Source organism: Labrus mixtus, chromosome 9 (assembly GCF_963584025.1).
Source record: "Labrus mixtus chromosome 9, fLabMix1.1, whole genome shotgun sequence".
Lineage (NCBI taxonomy): Eukaryota > Metazoa > Chordata > Actinopteri > Labriformes > Labridae > Labrus > Labrus mixtus.
Genome location: NC_083620.1, coordinates 17,325,255 through 17,347,698, shown reverse-complemented (window position 1 = coordinate 17,347,698; position 22,444 = coordinate 17,325,255). Strand labels below are relative to the sequence as shown.

Here is a 22,444-nt window from a genome sequence, read left to right as displayed (position 1 = left end):
CTTTTATTTGATGTAAAAAATTATCTCTTCAAACAATGGTCCCCTTCATGTACGTACATCATCTTTTAATGATTGATCTCTGCATTTGTTCTCTCTGTCAACACTAACCATGAAGACAATGTTTGCTCTTTTACTTTCACTGACACTGTATTGAGAAAGAAATCTCTCCACAGTGAGAAACAGAGGTGGACGAACAGCGACACATAACGACTTGAGTGTACAGTACAAATGCCCATGTTAGTTAGATGCAATTTAAAAATGTGAAACTGTCCTCCGACGTATGGACTCAAAACAAGTCTCTAGTAGTGTATCCTGTTTACAGATTCGCAGGATCTTATCTGAGAGCGTACAGTAAAGGCAGTTTGCTTTAAGGTTGGCCAGTATAGAATATAATTTATATCCCAAATCTTGTAGGAAGATTTTTTGTATGTTGGATTCATACTAAAGTTTTGACATTTTTGAATAATGTCTTTGTTGACTAGACACCAAAATAGAATGATCAATCCTCTTAAAAATGTAAGCACTTTATCTCTGACACAGCAGACATGTGTCACAGGCTAGAAGAAGCAATGTTACTTTTCAGGTTTTTTTATGTGGGGTTTCATAATTGTGGCGAGAAGAGATAAGAGCTTCTTTAACGTCTGTCTGACACTGACTAGACTGACAGGACAGTACACACAAAAGAAAGTAAGCACACATCAATATGAAGTAGGTATTAGAAGTAACCCAAACTGAATATGTTTGTTGCTGTATCTGAGATTCCCAGGTCAGTGCAGCATCAACCAGAGAGGTGAGTGGATCGATAAGGGTAGTGGTGGGGTGGGGGTTGGAGAGTGGAAGGAATAGGAGCTAATACACGGAGAGAGGTTAGGGGAGGCAAAAGCTCCATGTTTGGGGGAGGGGTTCAGAGGGAGAGGGCTCAGCAAAGTAGAGGGAGCAGGGGGAAGGGGAATCAGGGAGAGGGCAGGGGTGTCAAGGAAACTGTAAAGGCCATATGGGTTGAAGAGCTGGTGTGAATTTGCCTCGAGATGTTGATCCTTTGCATTTTCTTTATGCTTGGGTACTATTTTAGAGATCTTTACGTTGTGGTTACAAACTATGAGGAGTGGGAGTGCTGAAAAGATCACTGATCAGGTCAATCCATCTAAGCTAATGTATTATTCAGAGGTTTAACTGATCTGTAATCAGCACCCTTTGCTGAAATGCAATGAAACGTACTCGAGGCAATAAATAGACCTCCAGTACTGAAAGAGTGCCTTTAGCCGCAGAATCAAAAAAACAAGTATTCAAAGGTCAGAGTACTTTTGTAACAATCTTTAAGACGGACTATTTGATCTGTGATAAAGTCTTTTTATCTGTGAGGCTCTTCAGTTCAGACCAAATGGAGAACACTGAGTCAAGTAGAAAGATCACAGCTCTGCTTTGTTACATACGATAGTGGAGGTTAATCCTGATAAACTGTGTCCCGAACAGATACTGGACATCAGCAAAGTCTGGCATATCTGCCACTCGCATTGACAGTAAAGTCACTACGCTGCATTGAGGTCATGCACCTAATAGAAATGTTTTGTTTTTTTAATTTTCTTGACAGTTTGTGTCTAAAAGCAATGTATGCAGGTAATTGTAAAAGACCCTCTCAGATGATGTAAGAAGAAAAAGAGAACATGAACAGAGGTGTAACAACACAGTGCAAAGAGGCTCAATAATGACCTCATACTGACATGTGCATTCAGAAAACATCATTTAATCCTTCTGCAGCAGGCGCTTGGCTTAACTCTCAAGCAAAAGGCCTTGTAGGCATGTAAATACTTTTTTCTCTTATACAAGAGATCAACGTTTAACCAGATTGAAATCGTCACTTACATTTAAACATAAATTCTGGGAACTGAGCAAAGTGCAGGATTACGGTTTAATGTAAACTGTTTGATTGCATCCTGGTGATCCAAATGTCTCTTAAGTCGGGCTGAGCAACGCTACCAAGATCTTCTACATTATCCTACAATGACCTTTATCCATAGTGCAAACATGAACAAATACAACAATGGATTGAGATGAAGACGGTGGATTTGGATGAATGTTGGCAATATAAGTGTTTTGTACAAAAATCTCAAAACCCAGTAAGCCAGATATTTAAGACAAAAACATTCATGGCTGATTACAATGAACATGGCAACAGGTTAAATTTGAGCACACTCAGACTCTACTCTTTTTCTTTTACTGTGCGTGCTAAAATATTTAGTTATTAGAACCACAATCTAAATACAACTGAAATGTCAAATTTAAGCTAAATTGATTTATCAAACAACAAGATGTTGAAAAAAAAAACCCCATAATTTTCAAGATACCATCTTAAGCCTTAGTTAAGTTTGATTGGCCTCATTAAGTGTTGTGTAGTATTCTACAGAGCAAACCATGTGCTGATTGATTATTAATAACAATTACCCTTAATTGCAGCTCTATGGAAACACATCCATGTTTACAAAGAAGGTAAACCTTATGATGACACCAGTTGGACTGTTTGGTACTGATTCTGCTCCCATCTTAGGGGAGGGGCACTATAAGAATGTTTTAATAAATACACACTGATGCCATTACTGTTTAAAAACAATCAAAACATCTAGAGGCAATTTCACATCAGGATCTACAGGATGTATAGATGCAGCTGTCACACCAGTCATTCCAGCAGGAGCATCTTACCACAGGACTCAGGCTTCCCCTCTGCTAGCACACTGCTGCTGCCACTCTTCTGCACCACCAGAGCTTCTGCTCACAGCCCCCACCACGCAGACCGCAGCACAGACAGCACAGCAGCAGACAGACACACATACACACGCACAAACAAAACAAGAACCAAAACAAGGAAAGGAAACACAAAACAGGAAAGAGAAAATCATGAAGGAGAAACAATCATGGAAGAAGAAAACTCAAATGAACAAATAGGTCTATTAATAAAACAGAATGATTGGGATAGGCAAGAGTGCTGTTACGATCTATTAACTAGCCTGTCTTCTTGTTTGAACCATCCTCTTTTATAAATAGCTACACTTCTTTAAGTGTCATCTAACGCTACTTATTAGTTAGGACTTCAATAACATACAAACTTTGTATCCAGCATTAAAATCATTAACATCAGTGCTTCCAGTGCAGACTATATTATTTAAACTAGAGTCCGACCGATTAATCGGCCAGCCGATAATGTTGGCCGATATTAGCATGTAACATGATTATTGGCAATGACCAATTTTATCTCCGACATACCCAGATATTACTCAATTTATTAATCAGTCAAATAGTATTTAATTTGTGCTTCATTGTATTACACTAGCAGTTCTCCTATACCAGCAGAGTGTGCTATATGGATTACAACAAGCATTATCACTCTCCAGAGAGTCAAACTGAGATTCACGTACATGCACAGTTACTTTCCAGTTGAGTGACCATCTGGTCTTCCTTTCCACAAGTGTTTGATAACTGTATTTTAGGGATTAACGCAATAAATGTATGTGTTTATCTCTAAAGATTGGAGATAGATCGGCCGATAAATATCAAATTCCCCCCTAGTACTGGTATCGGCCTAGCTGAATTTTTTCATGTCCATAATGTTTTGCCTATAACATAACATATAACCTCATCTTAATTGTTTTTAACTGCAAACATGCCACTTGAATTGGCCAGTAACTTACTACTCCTGCCCATCCCTAATAAAACCAAATCACTTTGAAATGATGACAGAAAAGGTGCAACGAGGAGAAAATCTAGGAAAAGACAGTTATAAAGTCCATGCAAATTGAATATAACTAGAAAGAGATTTAAAAAAAACACATAACAAACAGCATGCAGGCAGGAAACAAAGCTGATGAAAATAAGTAAAATATGAACGTCTACAAATAATAATTTGAAGATGACCTTAGTATAGAAGTTTCAATCAAATCAAGAGTCATTTGCTTTTAGTGTAGTGTTACACACAGACAGGCAACACAGTGCATGTCTTGTGTAACCACTGGGAGAACACACAGTGTCTATGCTGTGTTGCATCATACATAGATAAGCCGCCATGTGGTGCAGAGAGGATTTTCTATTTTGTTTTGAATACAGAAGCTTCAGTCATCTCAAATCATGCTGCCCTGATTACTGACAGATACCACAGGGAGTGTCGCCATATCAGCATAGTCTGTTTTTCACCCGCAATAAACTTGAAACTGGCGTGCATAACAGGCTTAGTGGCTTTTGTGCCCTTCGAGTACGCATTGAGACCACCCAACCACCTCGAGCAATCAAAAGACACAGTGCGCTGGTTTATGCAAAACTACAAGATCCATGTGGACATTAAACATGCAGGTTTGAATGTCCAGTAATAAAACCGTTCTGTGCTTATCAGCTTAAAGCCCACAACATGTCAGCGTCAGCCAAAGAGTGTGTCTAATGCAGACTTGAGCACTAAACACATTTTGTGCTTTCTGTTACATTTTTTAAATCAAAACGTTTCCAACTCCTGTTCAAAATAGGTTGTTAGGCTCCAGTGATAAGACCCACACAGTAATCTCAGATCAGACCACACAAGTAAAATGAATGTAAAGTTATCAAAGAGAGCACAAAGCAAAGAACAAAAAACACACACTACCTCTCACCATCCCAGCATGCATTGTGCATGGAGCAAACCATTAACGTGAAACTTGTATTATGAGACTGTTTGTGTGTGTGTTTCAGTGAGAGACAGAACCATGTGTGACAGAGGGAGAGTATGTGAGAGAGAACAGAAGGAAAAGACGAAGATGCAGAACAAATGAGACGTTACCTGTAGGGTCAAACTCATTGGAGGGAAGTGAGGTTTTGTCACTTTTGGGTTTCTTGTCTGGGGGGTGGTCTTTACTGAGAATGCTGCTAGTTCTAGGGATAAAGAAACAGCCATTAGAAACAGGTGCACATATGTTGGCATTTATCCATGATGTGCCGTCACATAAACAATACTTCAGTCTTTTACAAGTATCCTTGATTTTACAGGCACTGTCATGGCATCTTTCTGTATTTATACGCTGCATATGAATGCTGCAGGCAAGGGAAGATTCAGGAGGACTTACATCAGCACACAACCAACAATTGTTCAGTTGAGCATTGAGAATAATGTGGCTGGAGGACCTCCTAGTGTATGAATCATGCTGAGTGTGTCTACTGTATAATGTGACAGCCAGAGAGGAAGTGGAGCTGCTCTGCTGAGCGCCTAGGGAGCAAGGCCAAAGAAAGGACGCTCCTCAGAGGAGGTGCTACAAGGCCAGACTCAGGCTTGAACCCTCTGAGGCTATGTATGGCTGCCTCTGCTTATACCGGCCCCAACTGTGAAAGGCCACTGTTCTGTTCACAGTGAAAGGCAGTGATGGGCCGCCCTCAGAAGAGGGACCCCTTTGTCCCTCACTGTGTGTGTGTGTGTGTGTGTGTGTGTGTGTGTGTGTGTGTGTGTGTGTGTGTGTGTGTGTGTGTGTGTGTGTGTGTGTGTGTGTGTGTGTGTGTGTGTGTGTGTGTGTGTGTGTGTGTGTGTGTGTGTGTGTGTGTGTGTGTGTGTGTGTGAGAGAGTGAGAGGGAGGGAAGTGAGAGGGTAGGTTTGGTCCAAATTCTGAAGTCTTTAGTGTTGCAGCAGACCAGGCCTAGTAAAATCTCTCTCATAAGGGTACATATGAATCTGAAACTGTTTATGTTGTGTGGCCACAGGAGGATCAACCTATTAGCATGCAGATGTTTTTTAAATTAAAAATGATTCTTACCTATTTGCTTTCTTGGGAAACCTGCAAGAAAAGACAAAAGGAACATTAGCATCTTACAGAAATGACCTGACAGACTATTAACGCTTTGAAGTTAACAGAAGCTGAGCTTGATGCCCTTTATCAAAGCTGAAAAACAAGACCAATCTGAGGCTTCTGCCAAGACCCGTATAGTGGTAAACATGTTAATCCTGATCTAACATCAGAGTTCTTCAGCTGCAGATTAAAGCCTTTTCCAGGTCAAATGTCCTCTCAGATCTCAGCTGAGTGTGTGTGTGTGTGTCTGTGTGTGTGTGTGTGTCTGTGTTGCAATCTTCTTCCTCACAGGCATGATGACTTTGCTGTAATAATCATATCCCAATCACATCCATGGCCTGTTTCCTTGCAGACAGCCTTGCCTTAGACTGATTACTGCCAGAGTGATGAAGTGATGAAATAATTTTGGAATGTAGTCAGCACTATTTTAGAAAAGATTACAGTTTTCAGGAAGTCAAATAAGAACTAAATAAGATTAAAGGAGATACTGCTGATATAATCTGTAAAACAAAACCTTATAATCGTGCTCATACTGTTAAATGTATTCTGATCCATGAGCCATTCATTTCAGTGTCTTTAACACTGTACCTATATAAAAAGTGCAAATTAGCTCACAAAACACAATCTCTGAACCCATCTGCTATCACTGTCTATCTTCGTCTGAAAGGGCGATATATGCCTGTGAGAACAGGTCCATATTCATTTCTCCATAGTTGCACTGAAGCAGGAGGTTCTAGCATTAAACCACTTCCAGGCAAGACTTCCTTTTCAGTGTGGTGTTTATGTCTGTAAGGAAAACGTCTTTAATTCTCTATCGATAACAACCCGGAGTAGCAGCTGTTCATCTGTAGATTGTGTGGAATGTAGTACAGAGGCTTCACTGTGGCTCACTATAGCGTTATGAGCCAGATAAAGAAACAAAATTCAAAGTGATTTACATGTTATTAAGGGGGTTTGCTGATAACATCATAATGATGCAGAATTGTAAAAAGTAAAAAGACAGGCTTTGTAAGGTCTGTCGTCAAGAGGAGAATAAAACTTTTTTTTTTAATTCTTGTTCTTAGTCAGGAAACACCCCACAAAATATTTTGTAATACTTTATACTCCACTAACACTAGTCAAGCCATCATCCCTCAACCAGGTGGGATTATTGTTCATTTTAAGTCGCAGTATGCTTTAAACACGCAGAAAGCAGTGTAAAAGAGACAATCAAAAAAGAATGTAACTCTAGGTTTTACTGGTATTCTTTAAAGTGTAAGTGCTTACAGCAAAATACAAAACACAAGAACAAATAACTACTCAGTTCTGAACACAAGTCTTCGGTAATAGGGAGGTCTCACGACTAACTAGCTCACATTAACTCTCTTTCTCCTGGTGACAGTGTGTCCCATTCAGAGCCATGCAGGAGCAGCTGAATGGCTCGTTTATGAAAATGCCTCAGACTGTAATAAGTTCCAGAGCTTCCAGCAGGGGAAAAAAAACTAAGTAGTCCACTCCCTAAGAAACCTCTGAATCGGAGAGATGGAAAAGTCAGCAAATAAACACACAAACCGAGCCGGGACATGTGTACGACGCACAAGCTCAGGGACGGCAAAACTGAGCAGGCAGATGTTGTTCTTGGTTAATGGTAGAGGAACGACTGAAAACGTGACAGGCAATCCAAGTTCTCTGAGGGCTGGATGATGATGCATTAAACTGTTGATAATCCTGAATTAGACCCATGATTCATCTATCAGAATTCATACTGTACTTCTACTTGTCTTTTAGCAGGGATTGTACATTGTAAAAGAGACGAGTTAAAATACATTTTAATTTATGATTTCTGAATTTTATCAGCATGCCATAAACCCCGAGATAAGATTAGTTCAAGAGACAGATTGCATCAACGAACAGAAATAAGAGAAACTGCAAAGGCATGGATTTAAAATAATATTATTGACGCATTTACACCAATTAAGACAAAAACAGGGGGTTATCGATCATCAGATGGCTGCAGTTTGTTATAAATATTATGGGATGCTAATTCAAGTGCCTACTATTGTGTGAGTTTCAAAGATATTTAGTAGGTTAGTTAGTTAGTGAGTACAGTAGGCTTTCACCAATTAAATAAAGATACAGCAACACTTCAATTAAAGGGAAGGGAGCATTTATTAATAGCAGAGCAAAAAAATCTTGCGTCCAAGAAAACGAGCAAATGACCTGAGTCACTGTAATCCACAGGTAAAGTCTGAATGCCTTTGATGACAACCAGGATTTAAATGGGAACAAAAATGAAGGCAGGTTAAAATGATTAAAAACAAGAACTCTCTCTCTGGGGACATCTTTCCACTCTGGTGAACAGTGCTGCTGTCACATTGATTCCCACACTTAACGGAGTGGAAAGCAGAACTGATCATCATATCACAGCATTGCAAAAACCAAAAAAGCAATACTGAAAGTGAGATGGACTTAACAAAAATAGAAGCTTCTTCACAACTTTTGATGCAAGGGGAACATCTGAGGCGGAGATTACTCAGAAGGCCTTCAACAGAAACTGCACTTCAGAATGAGCAGCTGTTGAATACAAAAGTTGTCTTGGCATAAATAAATGAGACTGAACTAAACTCCAAAAAGCTGAATCATTTTGACAATAATTGCTTGTAAAATAACTCCAACAACTTAGTTACAAAAGCAACCATCTTTGAAAGGTGCAAAAAAACCACAACAAGAAGAAAGCACGTGATCCATCTTTTTTTAGCGATCCATTTCAGTTTCAGTTTGGTAAAAGCAGCAGAATGTAAAAGGTTTTCATATTCACACACATAAAGTGCTAATAGTTATTCTACTCTTCTTCAGAGCTACGGAAGTTATTTCTATATGAAGTGAAAGCAGAAAGGGTGGTTGCTCAGTTCAATTCAGTGTGAAAGCAGAAGTTTAATTTGGTAGAACATGATATTTAAAGGCACTTTAATAATAAATACACAAACTCAGCACCTACCACAAGAGTGTGCAGCAACAAGCATGTTTGTTAGCAACAGAGCTAAATGACAACTAAAGTCATCAGACCTAATTCATAGCAGCAATACAAACAAACACGTGCAAAAAGGCTGCATAAAAACTAATATACTTTAGCATTTAAAGATGGCACGCTAACTCATCCTGATGGTATTAAAAAGGATTAACTCATAATAACCACTTGTTGTAAACTCTAATCTATTATCCTGCACTATTTGGATTGTGCAACTGTAAAGATTGAAAACAATATCATGCTTATTTAAAACAACTTGATTATTCTTACAAGATTTGTTTTTGGGCTTATGTCTTTATGGAGATAGGACAATGGATAGAAAGGAAATCGGGAGAGAGTTAGGTATGACATGAGGGAAAGGAGCCACAGGTCGGACTTGAACCCAGGTTTACCGCTGAGAGGACCACAGCCTCACCGCTAGGCCATCAGCGCCTACACAAGTTGATTCTAAATACAGTTTACTTAAACTTTTCAAATCTAATAAATAAATACTAATGTAATACTTTAGGTTAAAATGTGCTAGTAAAATATATCTAGGCCTCACCATAACAGGCCAAACGTTAGTGTTTCATATTTGACCTGAAAAATACCTGCTAAAGACAGCATGACATGCATTTATTACCTCAACCCGAGATTTACTGTCCAAAATAAGTAGCTGTCAAAGTTATGCAGCTGGCTTAGCAGGCTTCAATTTTCTGTAGCTCAGGCTTGTAGCTGTGATAAGTCAAACATGCCTCCCTGGCAGAAATACTGTGAACATCTATAGTTGAAGATGCCACAGAGAAATGATATACGACACCCAAAGAATCTGAAAGGATGTTTGTTTCAGCAGTCCTGAATTCTGATGGGTAACAATCCCAGTTACTACAATGGTGACGGTTCATTTTAAAAGGAATTCACTGCCAGGTCAACATTTCCCTTGAATTTACCCTGAACAGTTTCACTGACACAAAGTCATAGCTTGCATAACTTAACAGTATGTCTCTGTTGAACTACAACAATGGCTCCACATTAGCAGGGAATTCTCTGTCCAGTAGACAACAGTAGTTTATTGTTCTTTGTCCTGATGGTACTTTAAACACTCTACTATTCACTCTATTACAAGAACAATAAATGACTTATACAATTACTAAAATACAAGAGCTGAAATGATCAGTCAATTGAAGGGGTGTGACGATACACTCAGCTCACGAGTCAAGACACCACATTGGGTTCAAGAGAACAAGACGAGACAGGATGATAATTTGTACAATATTCTAAGAAAACTTTGATGACAAAATATATGAATGTAAAAATAGGTCTATTCGATTGAAAGTCACAAAATAACTATGCAGGCCCTTTAAGAAATGTTTTAACTGGTAATCAATTTCCGTGACCATATACTCATTGCTACAGTTCCAACAATGATAACAATACAAGCAGTTAACTAAACCTGAACTCTCTTCTTATTTAGAAAGTGCTTTTTAAAAAGCATCGTTTCAAAATAACAGTATTTGTTATCCCCCATCAGGGACATAAACTTACATAGTTGATGTGTGTGTGTCTGCACTGGCTGCACACACAATGCTTGTGAGTCAGACAAAACACACAGGGAGGGTTAGTTAGGAACTATATCTTCAGTGTTTGGAGCAATCACAGGGCTATGTAACAGATTTTTTTTGTCTACGTTTACAGCTGCACTGTACTACATGCTCATTGATGTTATAAAAACTTGACTTGACTTGTAGGCAGCCACTAGCTGATACATGCATGATAAACAGACACGATGTGATGAAACGGTCACTGGTATACGTTTTGCTGCAACGCCAATTGTTGGCAATACCCTCATCACCGGTTTAACACACACAGTTAGTCATAGAGCACACACGATTGCCCGGGTCAGGGATCAACTGTGATCTGTATCTCCACTAGCTGTCACAACAATTTGAAAGTGGCCAGGGTATCATTTATAATTTGCAGTTAAACATCAGACTCCCGCATGGGTCTATGCACTTAAATCGTAAGACAGTTAACACCACAGCAAGAAATATTGTCACATTTTAATATTGTGAGATCTCATCACACCCCCAGTCAACAAGCATTACATTGATCAAAAGCTATTTTGACAAACCCTTCTTGGTGTCAAACTTTAGATAACATCTACTAGCATATATTTATTATCACTCTATAAAATAGTTTTATGGAGTGAAGTAACTATCTCAAGCTAGACTCTGAAAATATAAAATCCCCCTCTTCAAAATCTATTTCACTTGACCCATTCACTTCTTCTGATCCAGCTATAACAGTCTTGAAGTCCTTCCTGGACGAGGCCATTTATTTTGCAGGCAGTAAGAAAGGGAGAAAAAGGCAGAGTCAGAACAGGGTGGGATGGGAGGGAGGGGCAGCATTGGAGCGGGCCTGGGCTTGAATGCTCCATTGAGGTTTGGTGTTTTGATGGAAAACTGTGGCAGAGCTGGGCCAACTGCAGCAACAGTGGCAGCAAGAAGAGAGAGGCTGGGACTAGAGCAGACCAGTGCACACACACAGAGAGAGAGAGAGAGAAGTGAAGGAGGGAGGGACAAACAGCCCTGAGGGAGCAGGACTCTGAAACACAGCCATTTCTTTGAAAGGATATCCCAAACTGAAGAGGAAGGAAAACAGTGAACAACAAGGAACTAGACCAACTCTTGCAAGATTCACCGGAAGCACTTCAACTTATTCTTGGTTCCGCTTTGAATCAGTAAAAGCAGATACAGTCATTTAACATTAAAAAATAGGCAACTTGACAACAAGAATAATTCAACCTGACCAAAGAAAAAAGTTGTACCTATCAGGTTGTAGATGCGTGTGAAATAAGTAATCTTCTAGCTATCCTTTTCCTGATAGCAAAGCAACACAGGTGCTGTTGGGATTGGAAGAGGTGGGATTTGTCTGAAACTAGGACAGGATTGGAGAGTTTTGGGAGGTGCCATCAGGCTGCACAGATCTGACAGAGGTGTGTTTCATTCCAGGAGGTGAACCTAGCTTGCTGCAAAAACATCCTTAAAAGTTAGATTAGCCTGAAAAACATGGCAGAACTCAAGTGCAGCTCTGATGGTGGTGGCAGTGGCACACTGCCTTCAGCTTGGTTTTGTGCCGAGTCATGGCACCGGCCTGCTAAGCACCCTATGGAACTGTGCAATGTCTAAGCTTCTCTTCTCGGCCAACCATTCATTCTCCTATTATTCTATCTCAATGGTGTAATGATACAGTCTCTTGAAAAGCCTGATTCATGCCTGCAGCCTGCCAATAGCAGAGAACCCAAACATACAGAGACACACACTGCTTGTTATTTAATCTATATACCTGAGTCACACATTGTGGGTGCACAAATACTCAGCCAGCATGACGTCACAGCTTTCCACTCCCTGCCCCTGAAAAAGTAGTCGACACCCACGCAGGCATAGTGCTTCTATAAACCACCAACTGTTTCACAGTCTAGTCTTTTATCAAACACACTGATGTCAGATGTTTCTACTTGTGACCTCAGCAGTGTAGCCATGTTCTGTTGTGTTAAGTGAGGTATGGATTTTAAGAAGGAGAACATTAAGTGAGTGTGTGAGACACAGACAGAGAGAGAGGGAGGGAGGGAGAGGTGTGGTGCGTTAAGAGAGACAAGAGCAATAGCTCTGGAGCTCAAGCTACAGCCTCAGGGGGAAAACTGTGCCCTTTCTGCCCCAATAAACTTCATCAGGATTCCTGACATGAGGGCCGGGGGATAGACATTTCTTCACGCTATGCTGTCTGCTGTCCTCCAGCGCTGGGAAATGAAAAGAGGTGGTTCCACGTGCTACACTGTCCATATTGCTGGTGGTAAAGAGCCCTAAAACGCAATCTCAGAACAGACTGGACAGAGAAAGAGGACAGAAATCTTTCTATTGCATCATTTTCTTATTAGTTCAGGTTAGGGAGGTGCCCGAGGTGCCGTTGAGCAAGGCACTGATCCCCCCCCCCGCCCCCAGCCTTATAGTATTAATAAAGCTGATGCAACTTGTAGCAAAAGCACATTACTGCTACCTCATCCTCTCCAATGCTATAAAATGTTCCATCTGTTACGCTAACCTCTTAAAATAAATCTAGCTTGTTGAATGCAGGATGACACTTAAAATATGAGTGATTCATCACTAAGGGAAACCATGAGAACATTTACCCTTGCCTGCACTCTCTTCCTCATTTTTCTTTTTTTTCTGCTCCTTGCTTTCTGCTATCAAAGCGATTTGAAGTCGATGTGTATTCAGTTTGGTGACAGAATCTGTATTTTTGTAGAGTAAGGGCACGGTCACACTGGCCATCCGTACCGTGCCCAAGCACGCTTCAACCCTAAAGTCCAGTTCGTTTGACCAGTGTGACCGCTACGTATCGTGCTCAGGCACGGTACACTTCCTTGGCTTTGGCACACTTCAGAGAGGTGTGCTTCAGCACGGTACACTTCATGCGCGAGCACAAGCACGCGGGTACACAACGCTGACAGCCTTCATTATGGAGAAATCATGGCTGTATCTGACTAACATGACACAATACAAGCCACTGCTTGGCACGGTACAGATGACCAGTGTGACCACGCCCTAAGAGGAAGGTGTAAGAGTGTCTTGTTGCCCCCGAATCAGCAGAAGGAGGTGGTTTAACATAAATCACTGTGTGGAAGTAGGTTGCTAGTCTCAGTGACATTCAATTGGGGCATCCCCATTCTTGGACCCTAGAGAGAGGGGAGCTACAGCAGAGATGCTGCTTTTTAAACATCAACCATTGATTTCCTGACAGATCAAACAAAGACTGAGCAGACATGTGTGCACTTAGATATAAAGACAAGTTAAATTTCCAGCATCAGATCTATTGTCCAGTGTGCAGACTGCAGAATATCATCGCTTCACAAGTGCCACACTTAGCTTAAAGGCATTAGCCTTGTTCATTGCAACAAAACCCTTACATGGACATGTGAGGACATGACACTCGGGGAAGACAGCTCTCTCTCTCTCTCTCTCTCTCTCTCTCAGCCGTGTCCCCTTTTCCTCCATTGTAGTGATCCTGTCTTTGTAGAGTGAAAGTAATGTTTGGGCCCTGAAGCTCTCTTGGCTAACAGGGAAGGATTGTAGAGGGTGTCCACAAGCATCAGCATCACAGTGCTGTGTGAGAGACCCGCCAACTCCCCCAGCACTTAGTCAGAGCCCCTGCCACAGCCCAGACTTCCTCCAGTTCTACAAAGTCCCTACCCCTGGGGCGTAGCCGGTTTCTTTCCCTCCCTTATATCGCCCTGCCTTTCCTATATTTGTGTACATTTATTACCTTTTAGCACATTCTGACTTGTTTAAGATGAAAAATTCCTCCCTTTTCTATTATCAACTGTCAAAAACACAAAAAAGACCATGCTTATCATAGAATATAACCATTGTGTGTGTCTAATTGGCTATTTTGTCAAGGCAAATTTCATTAAACTGTTTCTACGTCCTTCCTTTAGTCAAAATAAAAAAATGTGATGGTGATTAATGTTGTAGCAATATCAATTCTAGTACTGGTTTGCCCCTGATAGGGCAGAAAGATTGCTGTGCGGGTATTGTGATGTAAACCAGTTAATGCACCTATCCTGTACCATAACAAAAACACAAAACAAAAAAAAAACTAGTTTGAGGTATATCACTAAACAAACAACAACAAAAGGGTGCTAGCAGAAAGTTAAAGACAGTACAATGTCAGTGTTAACCTTTACCTCCCTTACTCCCCCCAATCCCCTTTACCTTTCTATTGTTTTCGTGGTAGCTAGAAGATTAGGAAAAGGTATTTGAACATCTCTAGTGGTGATGAGGAGAGAAATGGCCCAATGGAACAGAGAGTGAAATAAAAGATGGATGTGATTAAGGGAGTGTGTGAAATGAGTGAAATGGGACCTGACAAGCATGAACTGAGAGGTGAGAGTTGGTGTGTGCATGCCAAAGTTACATGCAAGTGTGAGCGGGGTCTTCCTAAGGTCCTCATTTACATTCTATAAATAAACAGAACAAAGAATCTGGACCAACAGACTTTCAACTAATAATTTAAAATACAGAGTTACAGAGCTCAGCTTTTAAGACAACCATGACATTCATTTTTCTTTTTGGAGAATATTAAACTGCCCACCGAAATCAAAAGTGACCATGTCATCAATAAACCTATTACCAGAGCTCTTTGTTAATCTGTCAGCAAAATAATTCCAGGGTGGTATGTTGGAATGATTCAATTGAAGGATGATATAATGCAGTTTAATTAGTGCTGGTCTCATTTATGTTATTGAGGAGACGGGGGAAATGCTTATGGTCAGACATAACAAAGAATATGATACAACCGCTGCAAGAAAGAACTGACTCGACAGGATTCAGAGGCTCTCTTCTCACTAGTGACTTCAGTGTAAATGTATCTGTGATGGTTCAAGGCATGAATATGACATCTAGCAGGGATGAACAGGTTGAAGCCTTATTACTGTCCTCTCTCTTCAAAATGTAAAAAAAAATATTAACCAGTAAAAGTCATACACAGCGTAAGCAACAAGAACTATGCACATTTATTCCCACGGTGATAAAATCCCTGATAAGACTAGACACCCAGCTATGACACAAAATAATTAGAAATAGACGAGAGAGCAATACATCAATCTGGACTTCTTAGATCTTCCCTGGATGGGGGGGGGGGGGGGGGGGGGGGGCAACCATAATTAAAACACAATCCAACCCAAATCTTACTATGTTACTCTTTAAACAACAGGGGATTTATTGCACAGCTGTTGGGTTTACACACGTTTCTTTATCACTGGTATTTGCATCCACATTGCCACCATACTTCTCTCAGGCACCACATCGATAAAGAGATCTGCCATGGGTGGCATTCATTTTACAGATATTATTTTCTGTAAATGTGTTCTTTTGGTTAAAATGTTTTTTGGTTGCTGTTTTTTTGGCCAGACCTCTTAAGGCAGGGTAGAAAGAAAACATGTTTGAAACTGTTTGTATTATTGTAAAATAATGTAAGTTCTAGTTGAGACTTTGACACATTCTGAGTCAAGTATAACCCTTAAAATAATCAACACTAATCTGCTAGCTAAAAGCTGGTGATATAAAGGCTGACAATAGCTTGCTTTGACCTAAAAAATGCAGTGAAAAAGAACTGAATGGAAAAGAAAAGGCCTACAGCCATCACAACAAGGGATAAGGTATGGTTGTAAATTATTCAGAGGGTTTTGTCTCTTTGCTCTTGACTTAAATTGTGCGAGAGAATGTGTGATTCCTTCATACTCTTGAAACATCACTGCTTTTAGAACAATTACACTACTTCCACAGATGTAGGATTGGCCAGATTACAAAGTATTAAGATACTCGAAAGAACTAGGGATGCAACTATAAGTTTTTAATTTTTATTTTGAATAGCCTGCCAGTTGTTTTTTGAACAGCATAACCCATTGTTATTTTCCTAAAGATGAGATACTCAGTTAAATAAAACATAGGTATGTTGCTGAATTAATTCAAAGGATTTGTTTTGACTTGAACATAAGTGTTGCCAAACCTGCAAAAGCTCCCCCTTAGGGGTGGGACAAAATATCAATACAGCAATTAGGCCTGGGCGATATGCCCTAAAAATGTTATCACGATAAAAAATGTCATATCAGTCGATAACGATAATTATCACGATAATTGTCAAATCATTATTTATTTAAATTGAAAGTCTGATTTTTGCTCCTGAGAGAAAGTTGAAGAAACCAGATGGTAATTGTGGTTTAACCATTCTTTATTGTCAGAACCTGACAAACTTTACTTGAACAGACGAACATTTCACAACGCTGACAGGACAGTTTGCTTCTAGGCAGTAACACTTACTTGCCTGTTGCTTGCTGAGGGTCCACACCAAGACTGTAGATATTATTGTTTAGTCTATGGTCCACACACAGTCGTTTGGGACATTTATTTCATTCTGTGTGTTCTAACGGGTAATATTGTTTTCAAACGGTGGACAAGGTTTGTGGTGTTGCCCATTTTAGCTGAACTTGTATTCGGCACAGTTACAAGAGCATGTGACTCTGTTTTTTGTTGGACACATTATTTCAACGAGCAGGGATAAATACAGACTTTTTTGACAGAGGTGGCCAGCTCCGACTTATGCAGTGGTTGCATGAAGTTTGAGTTTATACACAATAAAGCAGATCTTTTACATTTGTTAACAAATGTAATTATTAAATGTTACTATTAACAATTTAAATTACAGTCAAAACATGTCTTTGTTTTGTTGAAGTTGTTGTGCTGTTTTGATTTGATTGCAGTGAGTAGGATGAGCAGGTGTAGGGCATCCCTTCAACATAGGAAATCATTTACATTAGCCAGTCTAATGGACTTAAAGTATGATATTACAAAGGCCTAGTAATAAGACAAGATAAGATAATCCTAGGAGCATCTATATTGTCACATCAGTAAAGGTAAAAATACAAGAATTGAGATGAGCATAAAAAACAATTAGTAAGAAAATAAATATGTAAAAGGGCAAGGAAAACATGTTTGACAAAAAGGGAAACTACCGGTAGTTTAATTGTTTTTAAGAGACCTCTCTTATTTCCTCTTGTAGATTACTATTGCTCTTGAATAAAGACAGGGATTTTGAAATAATCGGTTACTGTAGCCCTACATGCATTACATCAGATATTGCAGAATTGCTGTATCATGATATTATGGTTATCATTAGGCATGCATCATGAACCATGTCGTGAGAAACCCTGCAATTCCCACCTGAAGCTCCCTTTTTCTTTCAGTTCCACAAACATGTAAGCTTTAAAGATAGAAAGTGTCATTCTCTGCAGCATACTGAGCTGTAGGCATGTGCAATGACTTCTGGGTACTTATAATACCGTTCAGAGCAGCTGACACCGCTTCACTAGCATCAATGCTGACTAGATGGAGTAGCACTAGCAGACTGCATTATCAGGGAGGGATGCCAAATACAGGAAACACATACAAGCAGACCCAGCTGACAGAAGCACTCATGGAAACATCCATCATGAGGAAACTAATTTCACAGCAGTAAAGCAAATATAAACTGTGTTGTTATAATCACTTAGTGTTGACGTGATTCCTTTAGTAGTCCACTGACATAGAACTAAGAGACAACAATTGTAATACTGTCTCACCTTTGAGTGACTATGACTCACTTTTTATGTCTATCTGCTGTTGTTTGTGTTTTACACAATACTTTTTGCAACATGTCCCCCCCTAACCAAAAAAAGCTGTTGGTTTTTTTCAATCACTGAATTGGGGGCAATCCATCTGAGGGTATCTGATAGTAAGGGAGCTTTATGGGACTGCATCAACATGTTGTTGAAGCATGGCCATTATACCTGGGCCTCCATCAAACAGGTGAAATCGTGCACCTACTGAGAGAGAAATTCCGACCATTGCAATCCATTGTGTAGCCCTAATAGTAATAACTAAAGCCTTTTCCTCCACTAAGGAAACATTGGAGATAGTCTCTAACCAGCCTCTCTGTACACACCTGACCTACACTGATGGACCTGCAGAGGAGCATACTGTGTACAGCCAGTTTGCTCCCACTGAAAGCTATTGTGTACTATTAGTGATGTCACCAGCACCACTTCCCGGGAGGGCCTCAGGGAGGGGGGTGGGAAAAAACGTGGAGATCAGCAGAACTCTATGACAAAGAGCTCACAGCACACTAAACTGACCCATCTGCTGGCGGCACAGCCCCAATAGATGTTGGATGCATGCTCCCACCCAAGCCAACAGAACAAAAACAAAATGCACAACACAGGCTGGAGGGAGAGAAAGCAAGGACAGAGATATTGAGTGTAGGAGGTAGGGAGGGTTGACTATGGGTCATGATTTTGGAATAATCAATTAGTCATTCATTTAGAAAAAATCAAGTGTTCATGCAACTTAAACCCTATTGTGAAAATATATTTTTCTATAGTTTTGCCAGCGCCTGGTTGTAATGATCCACAAACACAGTTTTTGAGATTTAACACCTAAAGAGCAATGAAAATACAGATGATCCACAGAGGAGAAGATGAGATATAATGCAGATCTGTCTGTCTGACATGCCCCTTCCCTGACTCAAAAATAGACACTTATTTCTGTGCACAGCCTGCAACAATACATGATCAATGTCTCCACATACTGTGAATCAAGCAAGACGTGACACGCGAGCTGTTGATCAGATTATATTAATGCAGCACAGTTAGGACACCGATGTTTCATAATGTGAAACGGTGTAGGTCACGTAATCACGTAGGTCATTTTGTCATCACATTAAGTCTGCAACCATCCTCTCCTCTGTACCACATGTGGCCATGCTGCATCACAGTCTGTTATTATCATTTACTGGTTTTAAAGGCTAATGAAGCTGAATGAAGCTCCGTGTTTGCATATGAAGGGAGAAAGTGAGATCCGATCACAAGTGTTCATTTGGAGACACATGATCTGGCTAGGTGTGGGTGTACATGTGTGGGTGGAGGGCAATCAAATTATGTTCAATGAATTGTCAGTGACTACAAAATAGTTGATTTGTTTGAAATCCCCATCCTTTAAAGATATCAAACCAAAACTTGGATTCAAGCCTTTACATCAGACTACAGCAGACTACACCAACAGCAAGAGCAGTTCTTCATGGCATCAAGTACAGTTTAAATTCCATTAACAGTTTCTTAAATGATAGGAAAGTAATATCCTAAACGAGAGATATGATGATTACAATGCTGTCTTGTTGTGGTAATGCCGTCTCAAATGACACATAATAAAGAGCACCACAATAGCAATTGGTGCCAGCAATGGGGGAGGGGGGTCATGTGAAATGGGGTTGGGTTTTTGCCTCTAGCTTACGCCCTAGCCTAGCCCATGAGGATATTTTCAGATCCCAACCTGTGCACAAAAGCTTCCTTCTGCCCTGAAAATCCAACTATCACATTCCACGGTATTGGCCTGCTCTCCTCGCAGGTATGTGGGATTCAGGTGGGACGGAACATGACGTAACGCAACAGCTTCACTTCTCTGTTTCAATGCCAGAGTACATCAAACTGAGAGCAGAGACCTCCTTATTATCCAGGAACAAAAACAGAGTGGAATTCATGCTTATGAAATAACAGAACAGTGGCTTAGGATGGGACAGACTGATGCCTCCACACTATTTAACTGGATCTTCAGGCCATGACACACTATTTAGCCAGCTGATCTTAGCAACAGTGTCCAACCACTGAGTATAAGTTAACAGAAGCCTGAGATAAGGTGATTACTCCACGAAGCTAAGGTTTTGTCTAAATCCAGAGATTGTTTTAATAGGTGTTGGAGAAGGTAAGCTTTAAAGGCTTAGAGGTAATAGTGATGCTGAAAGGTGTGCAGGGATCATGGGGCTGCTGTTCCTTGGCACACACAGAGTGACAGTGGCATTCTTACTTTATTGACAAGTAGTACTTTACTGTCTGCAGAGGACTCCATTACCCATGCTGAGATCAGCAGAGTTTCCATAAAGATCTAATGTCCTTTCTTAGTAATTAGATTGTGTAACCCAGTTATTATGGAGCACATCACCACAAAGAAGTGCTTTGCTTGGAGCATGTCAAACATGTTTTCATCAGACAGCGGGTTGAATTTCAGATTAATATCACCATAACCAAACATTTGCAACAAAAAATAACATTATGTTTTGCTCTAAAGTAATGGGAGTACAGACAGTGCTTTAAAAGAGTATGAATGCTGTTGTATACTGTACCTGTCAGTGAAGCTGGACTGTGTGTCACTCATTGGGCTTCCGGATCTAGATTTGCAGCAAATTATATCCGATTAACATTTTCCAGAGTGTGATGAGGCGATTTAGTGGCGCGTCCTTCTCTGGCATTCGTCTGTGGTAGGCAAGGATTTAGAGACTGGTGTTGTCGAGAATAAATTATTTGTAGGACACAGCTGGCACGTCCAAACACTTCAGGGAAAGAAATACTGTCTAAATGTCTGTTCCCCAATATCCCTTGTCAGAAGGTAAGGAATCTGTCCACAGTGCAGACCTTAAAATTAATCGGGGCCTCTGTCGTATTAGCTGCTCAGTCAGATGATATCCTACCCCGGCGATGAACAATATTTTGGCAACAAGAATAATACACTGCACCAGCTGGCGCAAGTTGTCTTGCATGTATGAACTCCTTGTGTGAATCCTGTGCATTCACATCCCAGTTTTCCGCCGATGTAAAACGTGTAAACAATCTGTATCCCAATGTAACAGACACCTTGGCCCAGCGATGTAGTCCAGTCTGCCACCACCCCGGGCTCGGCTGAATGGCCTCGGTTCCTAAATGATATTTGAAGATGCTGGAAATTCCTCCAGTCCCATTTGGTATTCCCTGCTCCCAGAAATGCCTGTCTGGGGATGTGGGGACGATTCTCCCGTGACCATGAGAGTCGCTCAAAAAGCGAGTTTAAACAAACCCCGTGTTACACACTAGCGCAAAAACAACCGCAGCTAATGTTATACCGACGTAAAATAGATGGTGGATAAAAAAAAAACGTATTTCTTCCTAGAAATCTTTTCTCACGGGCAAGGCTGGCTGTTGAATCTCGTTAGCTAACAGCTAACAAAACAGATGAGCTCTTTCAGCAAAAAAAAAAAAACTTCGTATGCTCTTGTTTCGAGTGCAAACTAAGCAAACTCTCGTTCACAACAATGAGCCGGCCAGCTACCGAAAATATATATACACAACTCGGCGTGAATGTTGACTGGCTTACGTTATGTCCTCGTATAATGTCCTTCAAAAAAAGTCTCCTTGGCGAGAGAAAATCCAGTGAAGTCGGTTAGCACAGCGCGACGTTCCTTGACTCCATGTTTCCAGAATTCAGTCGTTTCTCGGCAGAATTCCCGTGGATGCGAGCAGGCTAGCTATGTGGTCAGCTAACGGGACAGAAAGTAACACCAGTCCTTTGAAAAAAACAGCTGCAAAATACAAACGAGACGCATAAAAACTTATAAGCGAACACACACGGCAGCTTTTTCCACCGCAAGACGTTATTTGTACGAGAACACAACTTTGCGGAAAGGTACCAAAAAAAAAATCCCACTTTCTGCCGCTAGCAACGCCCTAGCTCGCTAGCTGTTGGAGTCCACTAGCGCTTCCACTAACCACTTCCGCCGGGAGAGGAGAAAACTCATATTGTTTCAGTGTAATGTTGGGGAACATCGCTGAAAATATTACTGGTACATACAAAAACAACAATAACTATTAAATAGCCACTGCTAATATTACGACTAATAGTAGTTTCTTGTTAATTTTTGAAGTAGCACATTTAATATTTCATCACCGAATTAAATTGAGGTGTTTATGAATGAAAAGTGTTAGACTTTTGGTGAATTCATATATTGAGTATTAAGAAGAATATGGATTGTATTGGCAGTCAAATCATCTTTAAATCATACTTTAAAGAAAAAAGTCACTTGTGTCACCCTGTCAAATAGAAGAAGGCTACTTGATTTGTATAGTATTAGTGTGGCAGATAAAGCCAAAAAAATAATATTAGGTAAAATTGTCAATAAGAATTGATTTATTTAATTTTTAAATACGACAACATTGCTTTGAAATTTTTGAAAGTGGTAAGGAGGCAGTTTATTCTAGGTTGTTGAATACCTTTAA

General features: G+C 40.3%; 1 protein-coding gene across 4 annotated transcripts in view; it reads right to left on the bottom strand.

Moving 5' to 3' along the window:
* Nucleotides 1-21,230, bottom strand: part of arhgef12a (Rho guanine nucleotide exchange factor (GEF) 12a) — a 37,993-nt gene extending 16,763 nt beyond the window's left edge. Inside the window, exons 1-5 of one of the 4 annotated variants that reach the window (XM_061046618.1) lie at nt 20,831-21,229; nt 20,542-20,748; nt 5,757-5,777; nt 4,796-4,887; nt 2,698-2,763 (exon numbers count right to left, since the gene is read on the bottom strand). In XM_061046618.1, the coding sequence (XP_060902601.1) occupies nt 2,698-2,763; nt 4,796-4,887; nt 5,757-5,777; nt 20,542-20,573 (211 nt within the window). In that variant the 5' untranslated portion in view covers nt 20,574-20,748; nt 20,831-21,229. Of the gene's footprint in view, nt 1-2,697; nt 2,764-4,795; nt 4,888-5,756; nt 5,778-20,541 lie in introns of all 4 variants that reach the window. The other 3 variants (XM_061046619.1, XM_061046620.1, XM_061046621.1) reach the window with 3 other exon arrangements.
* Nucleotides 21,231-22,444: the final 1,214 nt, after the last annotated feature.